The sequence below is a fragment of the Triturus cristatus genome, chromosome 8, assembly GCF_964204655.1.
Source record: "Triturus cristatus chromosome 8, aTriCri1.1, whole genome shotgun sequence".
Taxonomy (NCBI): Eukaryota; Metazoa; Chordata; class Amphibia; order Caudata; family Salamandridae; genus Triturus; species Triturus cristatus.
Genome location: NC_140591.1, coordinates 117,125,359 through 117,141,878, shown reverse-complemented (window position 1 = coordinate 117,141,878; position 16,520 = coordinate 117,125,359). Strand labels below are relative to the sequence as shown.

Sequence of the window (16,520 nt, the reverse complement as noted above, 5' to 3'; positions counted from 1 at the left end):
ATTCACAGAAGGCATTTAGGAGTCCTAAAGTTAGGAGTCCTAACTATACTACTACTAAACTGAGAAAAATCCTAATTTTAAGGCTTTCGGTATTCACAAAAGGCATTTAGGAGTCCTAAAGTTAGGAGTCCTAACTATACTACTACTAAACTGAGAAAAATCCTAATTTTAAGGCTTTCGGTATTCACAGAAGGCATTTAGGAGTCCTAAAGTTAGGAGTGCTAACTTTACTACTACTAAATTGAGAAAAATCCTAATTTTAAGACTCTCGGTATTCACAGAAGGCATTTAGGAATCCTAAAGTTAGGAGTCCTAACTATACTACTACTAAACTGAAACAATCTAAATTTTAAGACTTTCGGTATTCACAAAAGGCATTTAGGAGTCCTAAAGTTAGGACTCCTAACTTCTGTGAATACCGAAATGAGTAAGTGCCTTCTGTGAATACCGAAATGAGTAAGTGCCTTCTGTGAATACCAAAATGGTAGTAAGTTTAGGATTTTGTCTTAAGTTAGTTCTGTGAATCGGGCCCAAAGTTTTCCCAAAGTAGTAGTACCGAATTTTAGATGCAAAATTTCCTACGGTGTGCTCTGAATTATTAAAGGTCTCCTCGTGTAAAGAGCCTCCAATTCTGTGTTATTTCTTTCTTTATATGTGACAATAATGAAGGATTGGGAGAATTGTAGCATTAACAACCTTGCAATTGCAGATCAGGAGACTGTATAATACCAGCGAGTGATTTGTGGTTTCCTTTGTATTGTCTGTGCTATGACCCAAACTGATGGCCCAGCGTTTTTTAGGCACGTCCCATTTCTTTAAGTAGCAAACTTGATACAGTTATGTTTTCTTCTTTTTCTTTGAGAGTGAGATTTGATCATTCAGTTCCTCCCACATGCATGTTCCTGGCCATTAAACTAGAAGCTTAGGGTGAGATTTAGAGTTTGGTGGAGTGTGTACACCATTGCAAATGCGACTGAGTACCCTGCCTGCCATACCCCTACTCCACCGCCTCATTTAAAGATGGGCTGAATTTAAGAATTCAGTTGACTGAGCAGCCTATGCCTCTGTCAACTGAATTCAATACATCGCCTGATATTTAGGGTGGACCGTGTAGTGTCTATTTTTCTGTCCATCACTGCCAGGAAAAAAACTCATGGTGAGGGGCAGAAAAACAATAATGACCTCCACACCCTGCGAAGTGATTCCCAGGGTGGTGGCATCATTAGTTTATTTTTTATTTTTCAGAGCAAACTCCCACTATGGTAGTCTGTTTCTGAAAAACAGAAAAGTAAAAAGTTTGGTGAATGACTGTCAAAACCAACGGCGACCATTCACCAAACCTTTTTGCACAGTGAAAGGAACCACTGGGAGGGTGTTCTTTACAGTATACAGGTCCGTGGACATCTCTAAATTAGTTGGACTGTAGTCCATCAGGATGGTGTAGGTAATGTCATCCGCCACCTTGACGGAGTATGGTCCGTCAAATTCTTTATCGGACACTTATTTTCTTGAGTTAGAATTAAACCAAGCACTCACTCGGTCTCCCATTTAGGGATTCCTTTCGTACTTCACTTCTTGCTTTTTTTGGTAGTCTATGAGATTGCCTACACTAGTGATCACTCACTATTAGATTTTGCACATGTTCTACTGTAAGGGCAGATTGTCCCTTGCATCCTCATCTACTTCCCATTTGAGCCCTTAAAATATCCAGCACATCCCTGTGGTTAGAACATGCTGAGAACAGCAGAATTATTAGGGTCAATTCTGACCAACTTCTTTTTGTACCTTTCAATGAGTCCATGTAACAGTGTACGGTATATCAAGGTATGTAGAAACTTGATACCTAATAGAGCTTCTGTTTTTTTACATTTACTGGACTAAAAGGCGTTGGGACATATTATGACAAGACTACCTGTATTGTTTTTGCTATTATTGTCTCCGTTTGGAAGTGCTTCTGGATAACAAAAATCATAGTCCAATGTTACAAGTACATTGCCACTGCTATGTATTCTCCAATCCTGTTGCTTTACTACTAATGGTTCATATTTTCAAACTTAATTGCAGTTGTCATTTAATTTTGGTGCAAGATCTACGCCTCTTGATAGTATTTTATTGTAGCACCTTGGTTAATCAAGTTCTTGCTTAATACAATTATAACAATTTGCATTTGAGGTTGTTGTTGATGGAGTGTTTTTCAAAATGTAGATTTATTAGGAATATCAACATTATGGGCCTGATTCACCAAGGTAACCTACACTTTTGAATAACTACACTTTTCAGTAAGTTTGCTACTTTGCGGTATTCACAAACTACACTTCTGTAGTAACTTACACTTTTGTACTAACTTACACTTTTGTAAGAACTTACACTTCTTGGTAGGTCTAGCACTACACATGGCCAACCACTGGTACTGCAGCACCCTTCAATAGAACACAGAGGCTGTAGGGACTTAAAATTAAACCCCATAAGAAATAAAGTAAAATGAATTTAGAATATTTAACAAAGTAAAAAAATATTAATAAATGTAAATTAATGTTAAACAAATACAAATAGTATGTTTTAGTTAATTATAAAATATTTAATAACATTTTTAATTTAAACTATATAATGTAACATTGCATTTTATTTAAAATAATTATATTGATTGTAATTAGTTCTACACATTATCTTTGATAATTAATAATGCACAATAAAACATTTTTTTCTTCAGGTGGGAATTTATTTTCTAATATGAACTTTTGAAAAATTATGTAATTTGAAAAAAAAAAACTTTTCAATTTGAAAATAAAAAAAAAATCTGATAATTTTACCATATTTTTTTATGTTTTTAAATTTTTGAATATACATTAATATATAACATAAACTATTTTTAATATTTATTTTCACAATATATCTTTTTAAATATTCCATAAACATTGCCATCTGAAGATCTCCACCCCAACTCTAAAGTCCACCTTTGGTGAAAGTATAGAAATACAATTTTGTTTATATTTAACTCGAAAATAGATATTACAAATATTTGTATAAGAAATATGAGTATAAAATCATTTTATGTATTTATATAAAATGTAGAGCAAAATAGGAACAAATGCTACAGTGTTTTATTAATTTTGAATTAACATTTTTATTAATTTAAATACATTAAATTAAACCCCAAAAATGTGTAACTTTATTTTAAAAAAATTAATTTCCACCTGAAGAAAAATTATGGGGGTCATTACGATGGCAGACAGACTTCCGTCCGTCCACCATCGAGGTGGTGAGTGGGACTGCCCGCCTCAATGGCAGCAGTCCCTGCTCGTGAAATTAAGATGCGACTGCCACCGTGGCGGTTGCATCGTAATTTGCATGTTGCATGTTTACCATTGTGGCGGGTGCTGCTGGCTGCAGCACCTGCGGCAATAGTAAAAATGCATGTAGTGCCTTTTCCTGCACTACGTGGCAGGCACCACGCGGTGCCTGCCACTCAGTGCAGGGAAATGCAGGGGGTACCATGGGTACCCCCAGTACATGGCCACCTCCCCTCAACACAAGGGGGGCCCACAACGGGCCCCCAAAACCAATCTCCGCTAGCCTTTCCATGGCGGTTTCGCTGCCATGGAAAGGCTGGCTACAGCCAGCATCCTAATTTGGCGGACGGTGCCTGCTAGGCACCACCACCATTTTAGGCATGCTGACCGCTCCACCAGGCAATCGGTACAATTGCCTGTGGCGAAAGTGTGGCGGGCGTTCTTTACGACCGCCACGGTTAGAAAGCGATTTCCCCTGCCATCGTAATGTGGCGGGGGGAAATTGCTGTCCGATGGTGGAGGGCCCGCCACCACACGACGGGTGGTGGTGCACCCTCCGCCATCCTAATGACCTCCTATGTTTTTTAATCCACCCTTAATGGATCTAGCTAAAAGTGTTGAACAATCTCAAAAATATATCAAGCTGATCCGTTCCTAAGGGAACCAGCACTGAGGTACATTCGATCAGTAAAAAAAAGATTGGCAGGAGAGAGGTTAGAGGAGAAATGAAATCATATGTGAAAGAATAATGGTGATATTGTGCTGTAGCTGTGAAAGGTGAGCCACATAGGTAAATCCAAAAATTATTAATCAGTGGATAAATACTGGAAAAAATGCAAAAGGAATTTAAAGTAAGAATTAGGTTTAGTAGTTGAGTGTGAGAAGTAAGCTGCTTCCTATGGATATTTGTCCAGGGTGATATACAAGACAGAAGATACATATTATAGGTTACTTCTGGGCCAAAATGGGCTTAAGAGGGCTCAGACAGGAGGAAATGTGCATAGTGCAGAGACAGAAGATCCTATCGTAGGATGACCACAACAGAAAAAAAATAATATTAGATTAGATTCAAGAGCAAAGTCCCTTATCTATGTGGTGCACTTTGGGGAAGAGCCCATCAACAATACCAGTGGTGATGATGGAACAATCCTTTGTGCAATCCTTACAGAAGAATCCTAAAACAGTTTTTTTCCCAAAATGTTGGTGAAATATACATTTTTGTACACCTTATAAAGTTGAAAGAAGAGGCTATTCCAATCAGGCATCTGGTAAGGAATGTCCCACTATCGTATCGGGCATAATTGAAGGAGATTCCGAAGGACTGGTGCGTCACAGACGTCATTAAACCAGTAGAATGCTTGCCTTGGCTAACCACAATAGTTCTTTATCTTTAAAGCTCAGGTAACCTCCGTTTATGTGGTGACCTATGGAGCGTTTATAATGCTGTTTGGGTTGATAAACTTCCAAATACAAATACAAAAGAGATGATTTCTACGTTAAAGAGGGCAGCTGTTTTCTCGACCTTGCAGTTCACCAGAGCATGTCACCAGGTAGTGTTGGAGAATGGATCTCGGCACTTGACAGCATTAGTGACTTGAGAGAGTATGTATCAGTACACTTGAATTCCCTTTGGGATTGAAAGCACCACTGATGTCCCTACATTTCGACATCAGGAAGAAGCCTGCAATTATCTACAGAAAGGTATAAATCCAGCCTTTCCAAGTGTTTCTAAACCAATTATCCTAAATGTTTGTTGATGTGCACAATTTTAGGTGCTGGACATCCAGGTCTGGATATTGTGCAGGTAGTGTTTGAGGTATTGGATGTCTGAAGCAGAGGCAACTTTCAAGTAGAGATGTGTATCATCAGCATATTGGTGGATCTTTATACTATAACCCAAGAGTGGAGTACCAAGTGACTGGAAACATTTTGAAACCCTGGGTGAATCTGGATGTGAATCTTGAGGGATCTGCAGGCTCCCATGTGAACAAACTGGTATCTGTTAGAAAGGTTGGAGGAGAGCCAGTGAAAAACATTGCGAGTTTGATGGCATTGCAGTTTTTGGTGGAGTCCGGATTAAGTGGATCCAGCGTGAGACTGATGCTGTGATTGATTATCCTGAGAAGTGGCTTAATTGATGAAAGTGGTATTGGTAGAGTACTTTGGCTGATGTGATTAGCTGTTTATGTGTTTTGTAGGGGGACTTCAGTACCATAAGGTTACCAAGAGTTCTGTTTTTCTTCTATTTTCTTTCCTGTCTGCGGACAGATTGTTTAATGTCAGGGAGGTCTGTAGAGTACTAGGATGTAGACGATAGCTAGCTACATTTTTTTTAATTGTATTACTAATTAAAATCATTACAAATTGTTTTCTTTTCGATAAAAACAATATATTCACAATAAAAAGAAAGTGACAATATTGCACATTCACAATAAAAATTATACTTATATAGAAAAAACCCAGAAATGTTACCGAACCTAATCATTTGCACACTCAGTGGTTCTGTATATCCTGGTTGCAATTTTATGAGTTTAGTGTACCTACTCATGCTTGTCAGTGTGTAAATTATTTCTCCTGGTTGGAGGAGAAACTAGGATCTCATGGAGGTTTGCACCACCTGTAACATTTAGTTTGCAGACAGTCGTCGTGCCCTAGTCCCTGATTATCACAATCGACCTACAACCTTGTTTCCCTAGTTGATGTGGAGAAGGTCCCATTGGAATACGCAGTGAGGTATCAATCTTCATTGGTGTTCAAGATTAGGCGTATTCCATGTTGAGTAGATGGATCCTAACAGTGAATGGAGGCATATTTCTCTGAATTGATGGTATATCATAATTTGGTGGTTTGATCTGGCTTTCCACGCGGTTTGTTGGGGCTGGTGTGTCAGCTCATCACTTGCTAACTTTGTTCTTAAAAATTCTACTATCAAGTGGCTGGATTCTCCCTTTAGGTAGGACTCCACCACTTTGTTACAGGTTCAGATGTTTAAGGTTCTGAAGATTGGATGGAGCTAGAATGTTCGCTGCCTGGGCAATGTATTACAAACATATAGGATTTGCAATGGAGATTTAGGTGATGTCTGGCATGGACTGGTCAGTAAGTCTGAGTTGCTTCTTAATCTTTCATACAATATGCTTTTAGTGGCATTAGTCCACATCTTAGCCACACCAGCTGTCTTTCTAGCTGAAGTTCAAAAGTTGCTTGAGATATGACAGCACATTAGGATGGTCATATACCATTAGTGCTACATTGGCCTGGGCATTTGTGCTGAGCTCCTCCATGCCTACGTCTGCGGACAGGAGTTTTTCTTGTTAGTTTAATAGCTTAGCTATGTGCTTACTTGGAAACCCCATCTCTTATGTCTGTCTTGTTTCCAAAGCAAGCAAACACTATTCAAAAAAGATTTCCATGAAGCCTCCTTGTTTTGAAAAATCCATAGATAATTCTTCAGGGTGTTCAGTGCAGCTTCCTTTAGCTTTGCACAGTAAGCTAAATAGCTTGCTCTGAGCATTGAGTTTTGTCTCATTAGAGTAAATTCCATACTTAGGTGTGCTTGGCCAATGGAATCTGAGAGCAGAAAAGGAGCTGGTATATGTTGTACTGGACTTTATCAAGCCATTTGCTAAGGCGGTTTCTAAACGTTACCATTCCATATGGCAGTGTCGGCATTCATTTGCATCCTATAACTTTACTTATCATTAACATGTCTGGTACCATCACATTCTCCAAAAGGCAGAGGAACACAATATATGAAGACTGTATGGTATTCTTGAGGTGCTTTTTTGCGTCCCAATGTGTGCCATCTTTCGTCAAATCAAACTCCTAGATATTTGTAGGGGGCTACCTTTTCTATTTTCACTTTGTGAATGTGCCATCTTCCTTTTTTATTTATTTTGTGGCCAACGATTATTATCTTAGATTTTTCTATATTTATTTTGATGGAATTGATCTTGCTGTATGTAGCTAGTTCATTCAATGACCTTTGCAATCCGATTGCTGTTTGTTTTATAAGATGGAATTATCGGCATATTGTAAAATGTTAATCTTTTGACCTGCCTTGTTCGGCAGACATGCTTTTGCTGAGGTAAAGGCTGTATCGATGCCTACCAGGTAAAGGTTAAAAGGAGGAGCTAAAATGCAGCCTTGTTTCAGTCCTTTGCTGGTGTACATTTTTTATGTCTTGGTGTGGGTTTTTTGTCTTTGATGTTAGTTTGATTTCGATCCAGGTGCCAATGTAGACACTCCTTATAGCTCTTAATAACAGAGGAGGAATGTCCCATGTAATCATTTTAGCCCATAGTTTGCCTCTGTCAATTTTGTTAAAAGCTGTGATAACATCTAGAAAGATGACTTATGATAGACGTCCCTTCTCATTCATTGCCTGGTCCACGAATCGCCAAGGTTAGAAATAATTTTTAAAGCTGCAGCCTTTCTGAAAGCCTGTCTGGAAAATAGGTATGATGTATTTTCCTGTTGCCCACTGTTCCAGTTCTTTATGCAGTAGTTTGGCAAAGTACTCCCCTTCCACGTCAAGCTGTTATATGGAACTTTTCTGGCGTGCTAGTGGGCCCTTATTTTATGAACTGGCACCAAGGCACAGCCCCTTCAGCTGTCAGGAGTTGAATTTATGAACAGACAGTTTCTGTAAAGTGATAATACTATTTCACTATTTCGGCCCATTGTGACTGAGCTTGCTTGAAGATGGCTACTGGAAAGCTATTAGGTCTCCATTGACTTGATGGTGTTCTCCATCTCTCATAGAGTTATGGACAGCCCTGAACCCTTTTCCGATGTTGCATTTGGATGTATACAATCCACTTCACCTTCAGAACTTATTATTGTACTATCAAAATATAGTGTTTTAGGTCTCGCCTAGGCAGCGCATGTGCTGTCTCTTAGAGACATGCTTTATTCAGGCATGGACTTTAAGCTCCACCCATTTACCGCACAGCTTGTGAATTAGCTCCTGTTACTGTCCTCTGTAAATGGGGGCTTTGGATTCGTCAATAGGCTTAGTAGTCCCTCCATAGTACCTACTTTTTACCTATTGTTACCTCCCATGAGGAGCGCCCCTGTAAAATGTGTTGTTACTCTAGATTTTTTAATTACAGCCTGTGACCACTATTTTCTTTAAACTCTTTCTCCTGCCTGCTGTTGCAGGCCTACACTCTCTCCCCCAAGGCTTTTTTTTCAAACCAGCGCAGCAAGCCTCAGCTGCACTTCCCGTTGAACTTTTCTCTTTGCAGTGTTGTTTGTAAAGTTCCTCCAAAGCAGATGACTCCCGCCTCCCCACACAGCTTGACTATGCACCTTTATTTATTTATTTACAGCCCACTTTTACTAAACATTTACATGTAAACAGCTTTACTTATTACGTTACTGCACTGCAAACAAAAACATAAGTTAAAAACATTAACATTTACAATAGCTCAACTTTCATAAATGTGAGACCTATTGCGTTGCAAATGTTTATTGTTATATATTGACCAGTTAGCTGTACTAATCTTGACTAATGTTGACAGAAACTTTTTTTTGTTTGGTGCTGACTGATTTGCCAGGATACAAAATGTCCTTAAATCGTTTAACTTTGCCACTTCATGTAGCTTAATCCATTGTTGTCTTGCTTCAGGGATCTCATAGCCATGCTTAGCTTCAAATTTCTGATCTCTTTGCAGTGGGTTTGAGGCATTACAAGTTGCTCTCCCAGTGAACGTGATGGCCCATTCAAATAAAATTTCACCTTTAATTTTAATGAAAACTCTTTACCTGTGGCAGTGGCTGCAAAAAGAATTGTCTCTGACTGTGGTATATTCCTCTGTGCATGACTTCAATATGACATTCAGGGTTTCAAAATTGGAGATTAGCCATTTGATCTGTTTGATTGACACAAATTGGGCCAGATTGCCAATTAAGTGTTGGCTACTGTAAGCCCCTCTATAGTAGTGTAAAATTATGTTCGGCCATGCCTGATCACTTTCAAGGTTGAAATTATCTTGAGTTCAGTAATTTGAGTTGTCAACCTTTGTTGGGGAAATATGGTATAGGAAGCCCATGCGTAGTCTAGAGTTGCCAACCTTTGTGGGGTAAATATGGGTATAGGCAGCCTGCTGATGTACAGGGACATATTCCCGTTTTTTTCAACGTGCTAGCCAAGGCATCACCCTTCTTATCTTTTTTCTGGAATTTGATTTCTTTTGGATGGATTTTCCTGTATGAATCATTTAATTCCTGTCATATTGAATCAGCAACTGTAAATAAAAGATTTGAGTTGAAATAGTCTGTCAGTAACCATATTATATCAGAGTGATTTGCCATCATTATTATTTTTTTTTATTCCTATATTGGCATTTAATCCGGAATCACCACAAGTTGTACAGATCACAATAATAAGTATTTTCATAAAGTGGACGAATGTACAATCCCACCATGCATACATTGACTATATTCTGGTAGCAGATCATACAATTATATGGAGGGGTAGCAGGGCACAGGGGAGAAATAGAAAGGTAACCTAGAGCTATGCAGAGCACTGTTGTTTCTTATAGAGGAGTTGCCAATGTGTGCATCACCCCCCAAAAAAACTGTCACTTTTGAAACCCTGTGACTGGCGCTTCCATGTGCAGCTAAGTAGTAGTGCGGCAACATGAATGGCAGAAGTATACTACAAACATGAAAGATATAGGCCAGTGGTCGCATCAGGGGGAGAAAGGAAACGGGGTGAACCTCTACATAAACCACCCCAGAGAGCGCAGGGTTCCCACTATTGACTGTTAAGCGTGAATGTGTAAAAGAGTGGGTCACCCAGGTGGCTCAATCGGGTCCTCCACATGGCATTTCGTGGGAGGTACTACAGCCTAGGGGAGGGTGGATTCAAGCTATCAACTAATTTGAGAATGTAGGTGTCCCACATCTTAGCTGCTCCACCACCCCTCCCGCAACCTGCGATCATGTATCATGGCATCCGCTTCTGCCAGATCCCATTTGTGAGTCACATGAAGCCAGCACTTGATTGTGGGATTTGCCATTATATTGCGCAGTGTAGCCAGCAGGATCACATTGTTTCCTTTTTCATTACAGATCTTGGAATAGTTGCGATTCCTCCCAAGACGTGTCCTTCATATTGAGAAATCTTTGCTTATTTAAGAACTCATTATAGTCTGGCATAGTGAATGACATTTGTGGCTGTGCCTCTTGAAGGCATATGATATGAAATAATTTTAAATTCTTCCTCACAACCGGGTTTAGTGTGTTTCCCATTAATGCCCCAGATGTTCGATGAATACAAAGTTACTTGCCTATTCAAAAAGTTGCTCCCGTTTGTGGGTCCGATGTTCAAGCATCGACAGTAGCTAGGACCAATTTTCAGCTTTGGATATTTGTACAACTCTTTTTTGTTATCATCTTCGACCAGTTTAGTAACTGTTGAAGGCTTTGGCTTGCAAGTGCATGTTTTTCTTTTGATGTCGATGTTCACATAGTTTTCACAAAACTTGCTGAAGTTGTTCTGAAGGGTATTAGCTTTGGGCTGGAATTGATAGGGTGAGAGATGAGTTCAAGCTTTAGATTGTCTATGCAGAAATCTTTGAAGGATTTGTCTTCTCTTTGTGTTAACCTTTGTTGGTAGAATACGGGGCACAAATTGTGGAGGGCAAAGTGGTCAGTGCAGTCCAGGAATATGCGTGGTTTGCATTGGATTGTGGGTGATGTTGAAAAGACACGGTTGAGGATGTGACCTTTGAAGTTTGTTGGTTATATGAAATGCTTTACTATGTTCAGTGTGTTAATGAGGTTGAGGAGGCTGTCTCTTGTTTTGTGAGCTTGTATTGTCTGTGAGGTTGAAGTCACCCAAGAGGTTGGTGTGGACATGTTGGATGGACGAGGTGGTAAGGCGATATGAGACTTCATCAATGAAGTCCTTGTTCTACCCGGGAGGCCAGTGGATGAGATGGAAGAAGGTGGTCTGAGTTACAGAGAATGGGAAATGGCATGTCAGCATCTGCTTGGTGTTGAATCATTTCTGAGGTTCTGCTTTTAAAGATTAGATGTGATTTCACCAATCTTAAAAGAGGTCATTACTACATAAAGTGGCAACTGTCTTTTTTACTGAAGTAAATATATTAGGAAAATTATATTATTGAAGTGCATTTCACTGAAAATTCCGAGAGATAAAATCAGGGAACAGCACCAAAGAAATCTTGAGGGCTTGGACACATGGGCATCAGTTCACCAAAAGGTCAAGAGTAGCAGAAGTGAGATCATGCAATATTTGGCCTGCTGATGTAATCACAAGGTTGACCCCTTGTTCTGTCCTCATCCAACTATTTTGCTACTGTGTGGTTAGAGTAAGGACAGGAGTAAAAACTACAGAAAGTAAAAATGGCTCTTAATATCCTATTTACTTTCTGTTTTTGCAGTTGCTTTTAGGACATCTGATAACTGTGGTAACAACGATAGTATTTGGGGCACCAAAAGACAAGCTAGTGGTAGCCAATGATACCCCGCTTGGGCAGCATCAATGAGTGTAGCAATCAGATTAGCATGATCATATGTGCTTTGACCAGGGAGAAAGACATGTTGTTCCACTGAAACAAAATTAGGCAATATGGAGTTGATCCATTTGGCAAGCAGCTATGTATAAAGTTTCTCCTCCACATTTAGCAGCAAAATTGTGCGGTAAGATGCTCATGACTTAAGTTTTTTTTTTTAAGGAACTATAAGGTAACACCAGGTTTCTGGGATAGTGGTGGTCTTCGTGGCATACTTAATTACTAAAGGACTGGAACAAGTACATTTGACCTATTTATAGAACTAAGCAGGGAGCCCATTTCCACCAAACATATTTTTGGGACTGCTCAATAGTTTTATTTTGTTCAGATATGCAGATTTGTCGACAAATGACTTTTGATCTGCATGATAGGGACAGTTTTGTGATGTATCTTGATTTATGAAACCTGAGGAAATACAGAAAGTAATGGATAACCTACGCATGCACAGGTATAAAATGACCTGCATGTGTTATGCTTCCTATTGTAGTGTAGATAGTATCTCCTTCGTGCAGTGTCCCTGTTAAAGGTTGATCCAGTGAAGGGCTTAGTGTGTGGGCTTGACACTGCTTTATGTTACCCAGTCCTTCCCTTGTATACACAACAAGGACCACCTAACACGCCCGCTGGGCTGGGGTAAATATTATCAGTACATCACAATTGTCACGCGGGACTCATTTGTTTAGAGCTCTACGCTTATAAATCTGAAAGCTTTGCAATTACATTGAGTACATTCTATTAGTTTCTCACACCTTAACATATCGTATCTTGATATATGCTGAAAACTGCAACTAATATATATATACATATATGATGAAACTGATTTAGTAGTCCTAAATGTTCTGTTAAGTGCCCATTTTCAATCATCTAACGTGAATTAATTGTTCCAATTAAATTGTGCTATAGAATGTATTCTAAGTAATTACAAAGCTTTCAGATTTATAAGCAAAGAGCTCTAAACAAGTGAGTCCTTCGCGACAATTGTGAGGTACTGATCGAAGACCTTCCCTGGCAGTCAGACTCTGTGCAGCTTTCAGCCTTTCACACTTCAACAGGGATTGTTAGAGCATGGTTCTGGCCGGGCATCAGGTCAGGGTGTGTCTCTAGAAGCTGCTAATTCAATGCCTCTTTCGCTCTGTCTGTAACCGGCCCCTCACTCACTAGCTTGGTCACATCCTGTGTGGAAGGTGTCCAAAGCCTACATAAGACATTGTCTCTCTACACCCCAATGAGCAACTGCAAACATTAACTCTTTCTGTAGTCACCTGAATCCTTCCTGCGTAGAATGTATCTACGTGATTATTAGGAGTATGTGAAACTGGAGCAGGGTAAAGGGGCAATAGCTCATTTCCATATTTCACATTTAAACTTTCTTGATTACTAATGGTTGTAGTCCAGTGTTGACACACTTGATACTGAAAGTCTGAGACAACATGTCTGCTAAACTAGGTTGATAGCACTGCCCATAGAGCAGAGAGAAGATTTTGATGCCGTAGCCAAAGGGAAGACCACTGATCTGCTAGCCTGCCGGCAGAATTTTATAAAACTTAAATGGACCTATTGAAACCTTAAATGCCCAAGTTGTTTTTAGCTGCCAAATAGAAAGGCTATCTTGCACAGGTACATCAGAAGATAGAGCAGGTAATCCTTGAAGAGAGCCCACTTTAGGGTGCCACATCTTGCATCGAAGATGATACTTCAGAATTCATGATCTTTAGATTGCTACTGAAACCGGCATGTACTACTAGCTGAGGGTGGTTACTGTGATGTGCTGTGAACTAAACATGATCAACTACTAAATTCACATGCATCTTCACCATATGAGAGTATGTTATGGTTTCTTAAGTAATATTTCTCTCCTCTCTTTTCTCAGGCCACTGACTTTGACACTATTGTAAAAGAAGACTCTGTACCGCTAGTAACTGCACACGAACAGGTGAGTAGGAAGCTTGCAAAACTACCATAGTGAATGCAATACATGTGACTCTCGCAACATAGAGAGTGAATTTTGTAAAGTAAATGCAATACCTTTCTGTCATGCTTATAAAAAGGGTATAAACTAAAACATCATCAGTGGTGGCAAAATCCTTTAGTGCAAGATAAGCACAATTCTGAACACCTTATTCCTAGTACTCTGTGTTATTGTCTGTCTCTTTGTATCTTTGTAGTGGTACTCCAATCAAATTAAATCCAAAGCCCTGTGCTTGGCACATAAACCACTGCACAGAATCAGCCCTGCGTACCTAAAAAACAAATTTTGTTGGTACTCTCCGAAAAGACCTTTGCGAGCCGCAATTTTAAGACCAGTGATCATCTCCAGAATAAAGAAAGCATTCTGGGGCGGTCGCAGCTGTGTTTACAATGCCAGTCAATTTTGCAACACATTGCCCAAACATCTCAGAAGCCAGCTGAATTTGTTATGCTTTCACAAACAGCTAAAAACCTGGCTGTTTTCACTTTCCTTATAAGCCTTTGCAGCATTTTGGGCTTGAATGAGTCCTAGATAGGTGGATTCACTGGCACCAAGATGCCTTTGGGCATTCAAGCGCTCATAAAACTTAAATCAAATATAGCAACACTTTTCTTCTGTTTTTCACTATAAAGACATTAACTGTTGGTCTATAAAGGATGATGCTAGAACATATGCATAGAGCATATTCGAAGACTGTCTCCAATTGGTTCACAACAGTGGTCCTTCATAATCATCCCTTGTGATGCCTACGATTACAAAACACTGTCCAACTGACTCCACATTGGTGCATCATGTTTTAGAGGTACACAGTTTATGATCTAATAGGGTGTCTCTTTCAAATTGGTCTACTTCCTATGCCCTACCTACCCCTTTCTCTCTTTTTCTCTCTTTTTCTCTCTCTCTTACATTCTCCTTCTCACTTAAATTTTAGCAATGACTGACCAACGTTTCTCTGGGCTAAAAACCTGACAATAAACAATGGGATAAAATAAGGCTTGAGCATTTGCTTGGTAATTACCTCTTTACCATCGTCTCTAATGTAGCGAGGGAGGCAATGAAGTTGCTCCTTCAATAGATTAATAGAAGGAGTGCTTAGCCACAATACAAATCCCTCAATAGCCATGCCTAATGCACACTGCTGTTTAAGGAGAGCATAGGAACATTGAGAATAGAATGAGAGAGGGGGCCTGAGCCATGGCTGCCTATTCTAGAGTGAGTGCCTGGACCCTTGGCTGGCAGAAGAATGCACTCCTCTGGAAAGAAAGGTGAAATCCTGAAGTTTTGGGCTCTTTGCAATTGCGAACAAGCCCATTATACCAAGATTCTGATGCACACGATGACCTCCACCGCAAAACTCCGGTAAACACGACTCTTTGAGATATGTCAACTGCCAGCGACGACCGTCAACACAAGATCTGCACTTCACCTTTGAGCAATTGTAGCTTCAGTGACCATCAACCCGAAGCTCCAGCAATGACTGTTGTGATGCTCGACTAGATCTTTGAGCAACAACAACGACCATCTGCCACACTCTCCCTGCTCATCGCTGCCTCCTCCACCGCGAACAGAACTCTTCGTGCCATACTACGAGAAGGTCACTTTTTCAGTGGGACTAATCTGTTCCCTATATGCCATGCTCCATCGCAGTCGGACAGATCTTGTGTTTTTTTCCTGGTCTAGCATGATCAGATGACTGCCAGTGGCGCTTTGTGCTTTTAGGCGCTATACTCACCTAAAAGTTTGAAATTGTATTTCTACAATCCTAATGATTGGACCTTTTTTGTTCTGGTATTGTTTTTTCAATTTAAATTTACTCTATTCTTCTAAAGTGGTGTGGGATTTTTTTTGTGTTGTGTTTTCACTTTATTACTGTTTGTTTGCTGCATAAATACTTTACACATTGCCTCTAACTTAAGCCTGAAAACCTTTGTGTCAAGCTACCAGAGATTTAAGCACAGGTTAATTTGGTGACTTTTGTTGTTCACCCTGACAGGGATCGTGGTTGCTGCTTGCAAAGAGTCTTCACCCTCCTCTATCAAAAACCCAAGTTCCTACAAATGTATCTCAGGTACTTTGTTAAGACCTCAATCAAGACCCCAATCACAGTGCCATTTGAGTGTTGTAGGAACGTGCCCCTTTTTTACATGGTCACCCCCTCTTTTTGCCTGATATTTAATGTAATTTGGACTGGAATTGCACTGGGTTCCTGCTAACCAGGTTCCCAGTGCTAGATCTCTTTCCCAAAATTGTACAATTGTTTTCCCAATTGGCAATATCTTTCGCACCCGCTGTAAACGCCTAGTAAATGGTAACCCCTTTTGTACCTTGAGCCTGTGGTACTAAAGAGGGTCCCCTAAGGGCTGCAGCACGAATGGTGCGACCCTAAGGGACCCCTCACCAAATGCATGCAGGGCTAACATCGCAGGCTGCATTTTTTGGTGCAGACAAAAGCGAAACCACAACATGACACACATCCATGTGTGCCATGTCCCCTAACCCTGTAATATCTGTAAGTCACCCCTACAGCAGGCCTCACAGCCCTAAGCTTTATATGACATGTGAGGGCATACCGGCATGAACAGATATGCCCCTCTGCTGGTCAATTCCATTACTGCAAGTGCAAATGAACAGGGAAGCCGTTTTAGAACATGTGCTGGACACTGGTGAAAACGAGTTGCCCAACTACATGATGGCCTCACTGAGAATAGGGAT

At 40.0% G+C, this 16,520-nt stretch overlaps 1 protein-coding gene across 7 annotated transcripts in view; it reads left to right on the top strand.

Moving 5' to 3' along the window:
- The window catches only part of TEX55 (testis expressed 55), a 460,108-nt gene that overhangs the window by 80,466 nt on the left and 363,122 nt on the right, over positions 1-16,520 (top strand). For all 7 annotated transcript variants that reach the window (XM_085621142.1, XM_085621141.1, XM_085621146.1 and 4 more), the window contains one exon: positions 13,710-13,772. In XM_085621142.1, coding sequence (XP_085477268.1) covers positions 13,710-13,772 — 63 coding nt within the window. The remainder of the gene's footprint in view (positions 1-13,709; positions 13,773-16,520) is intronic.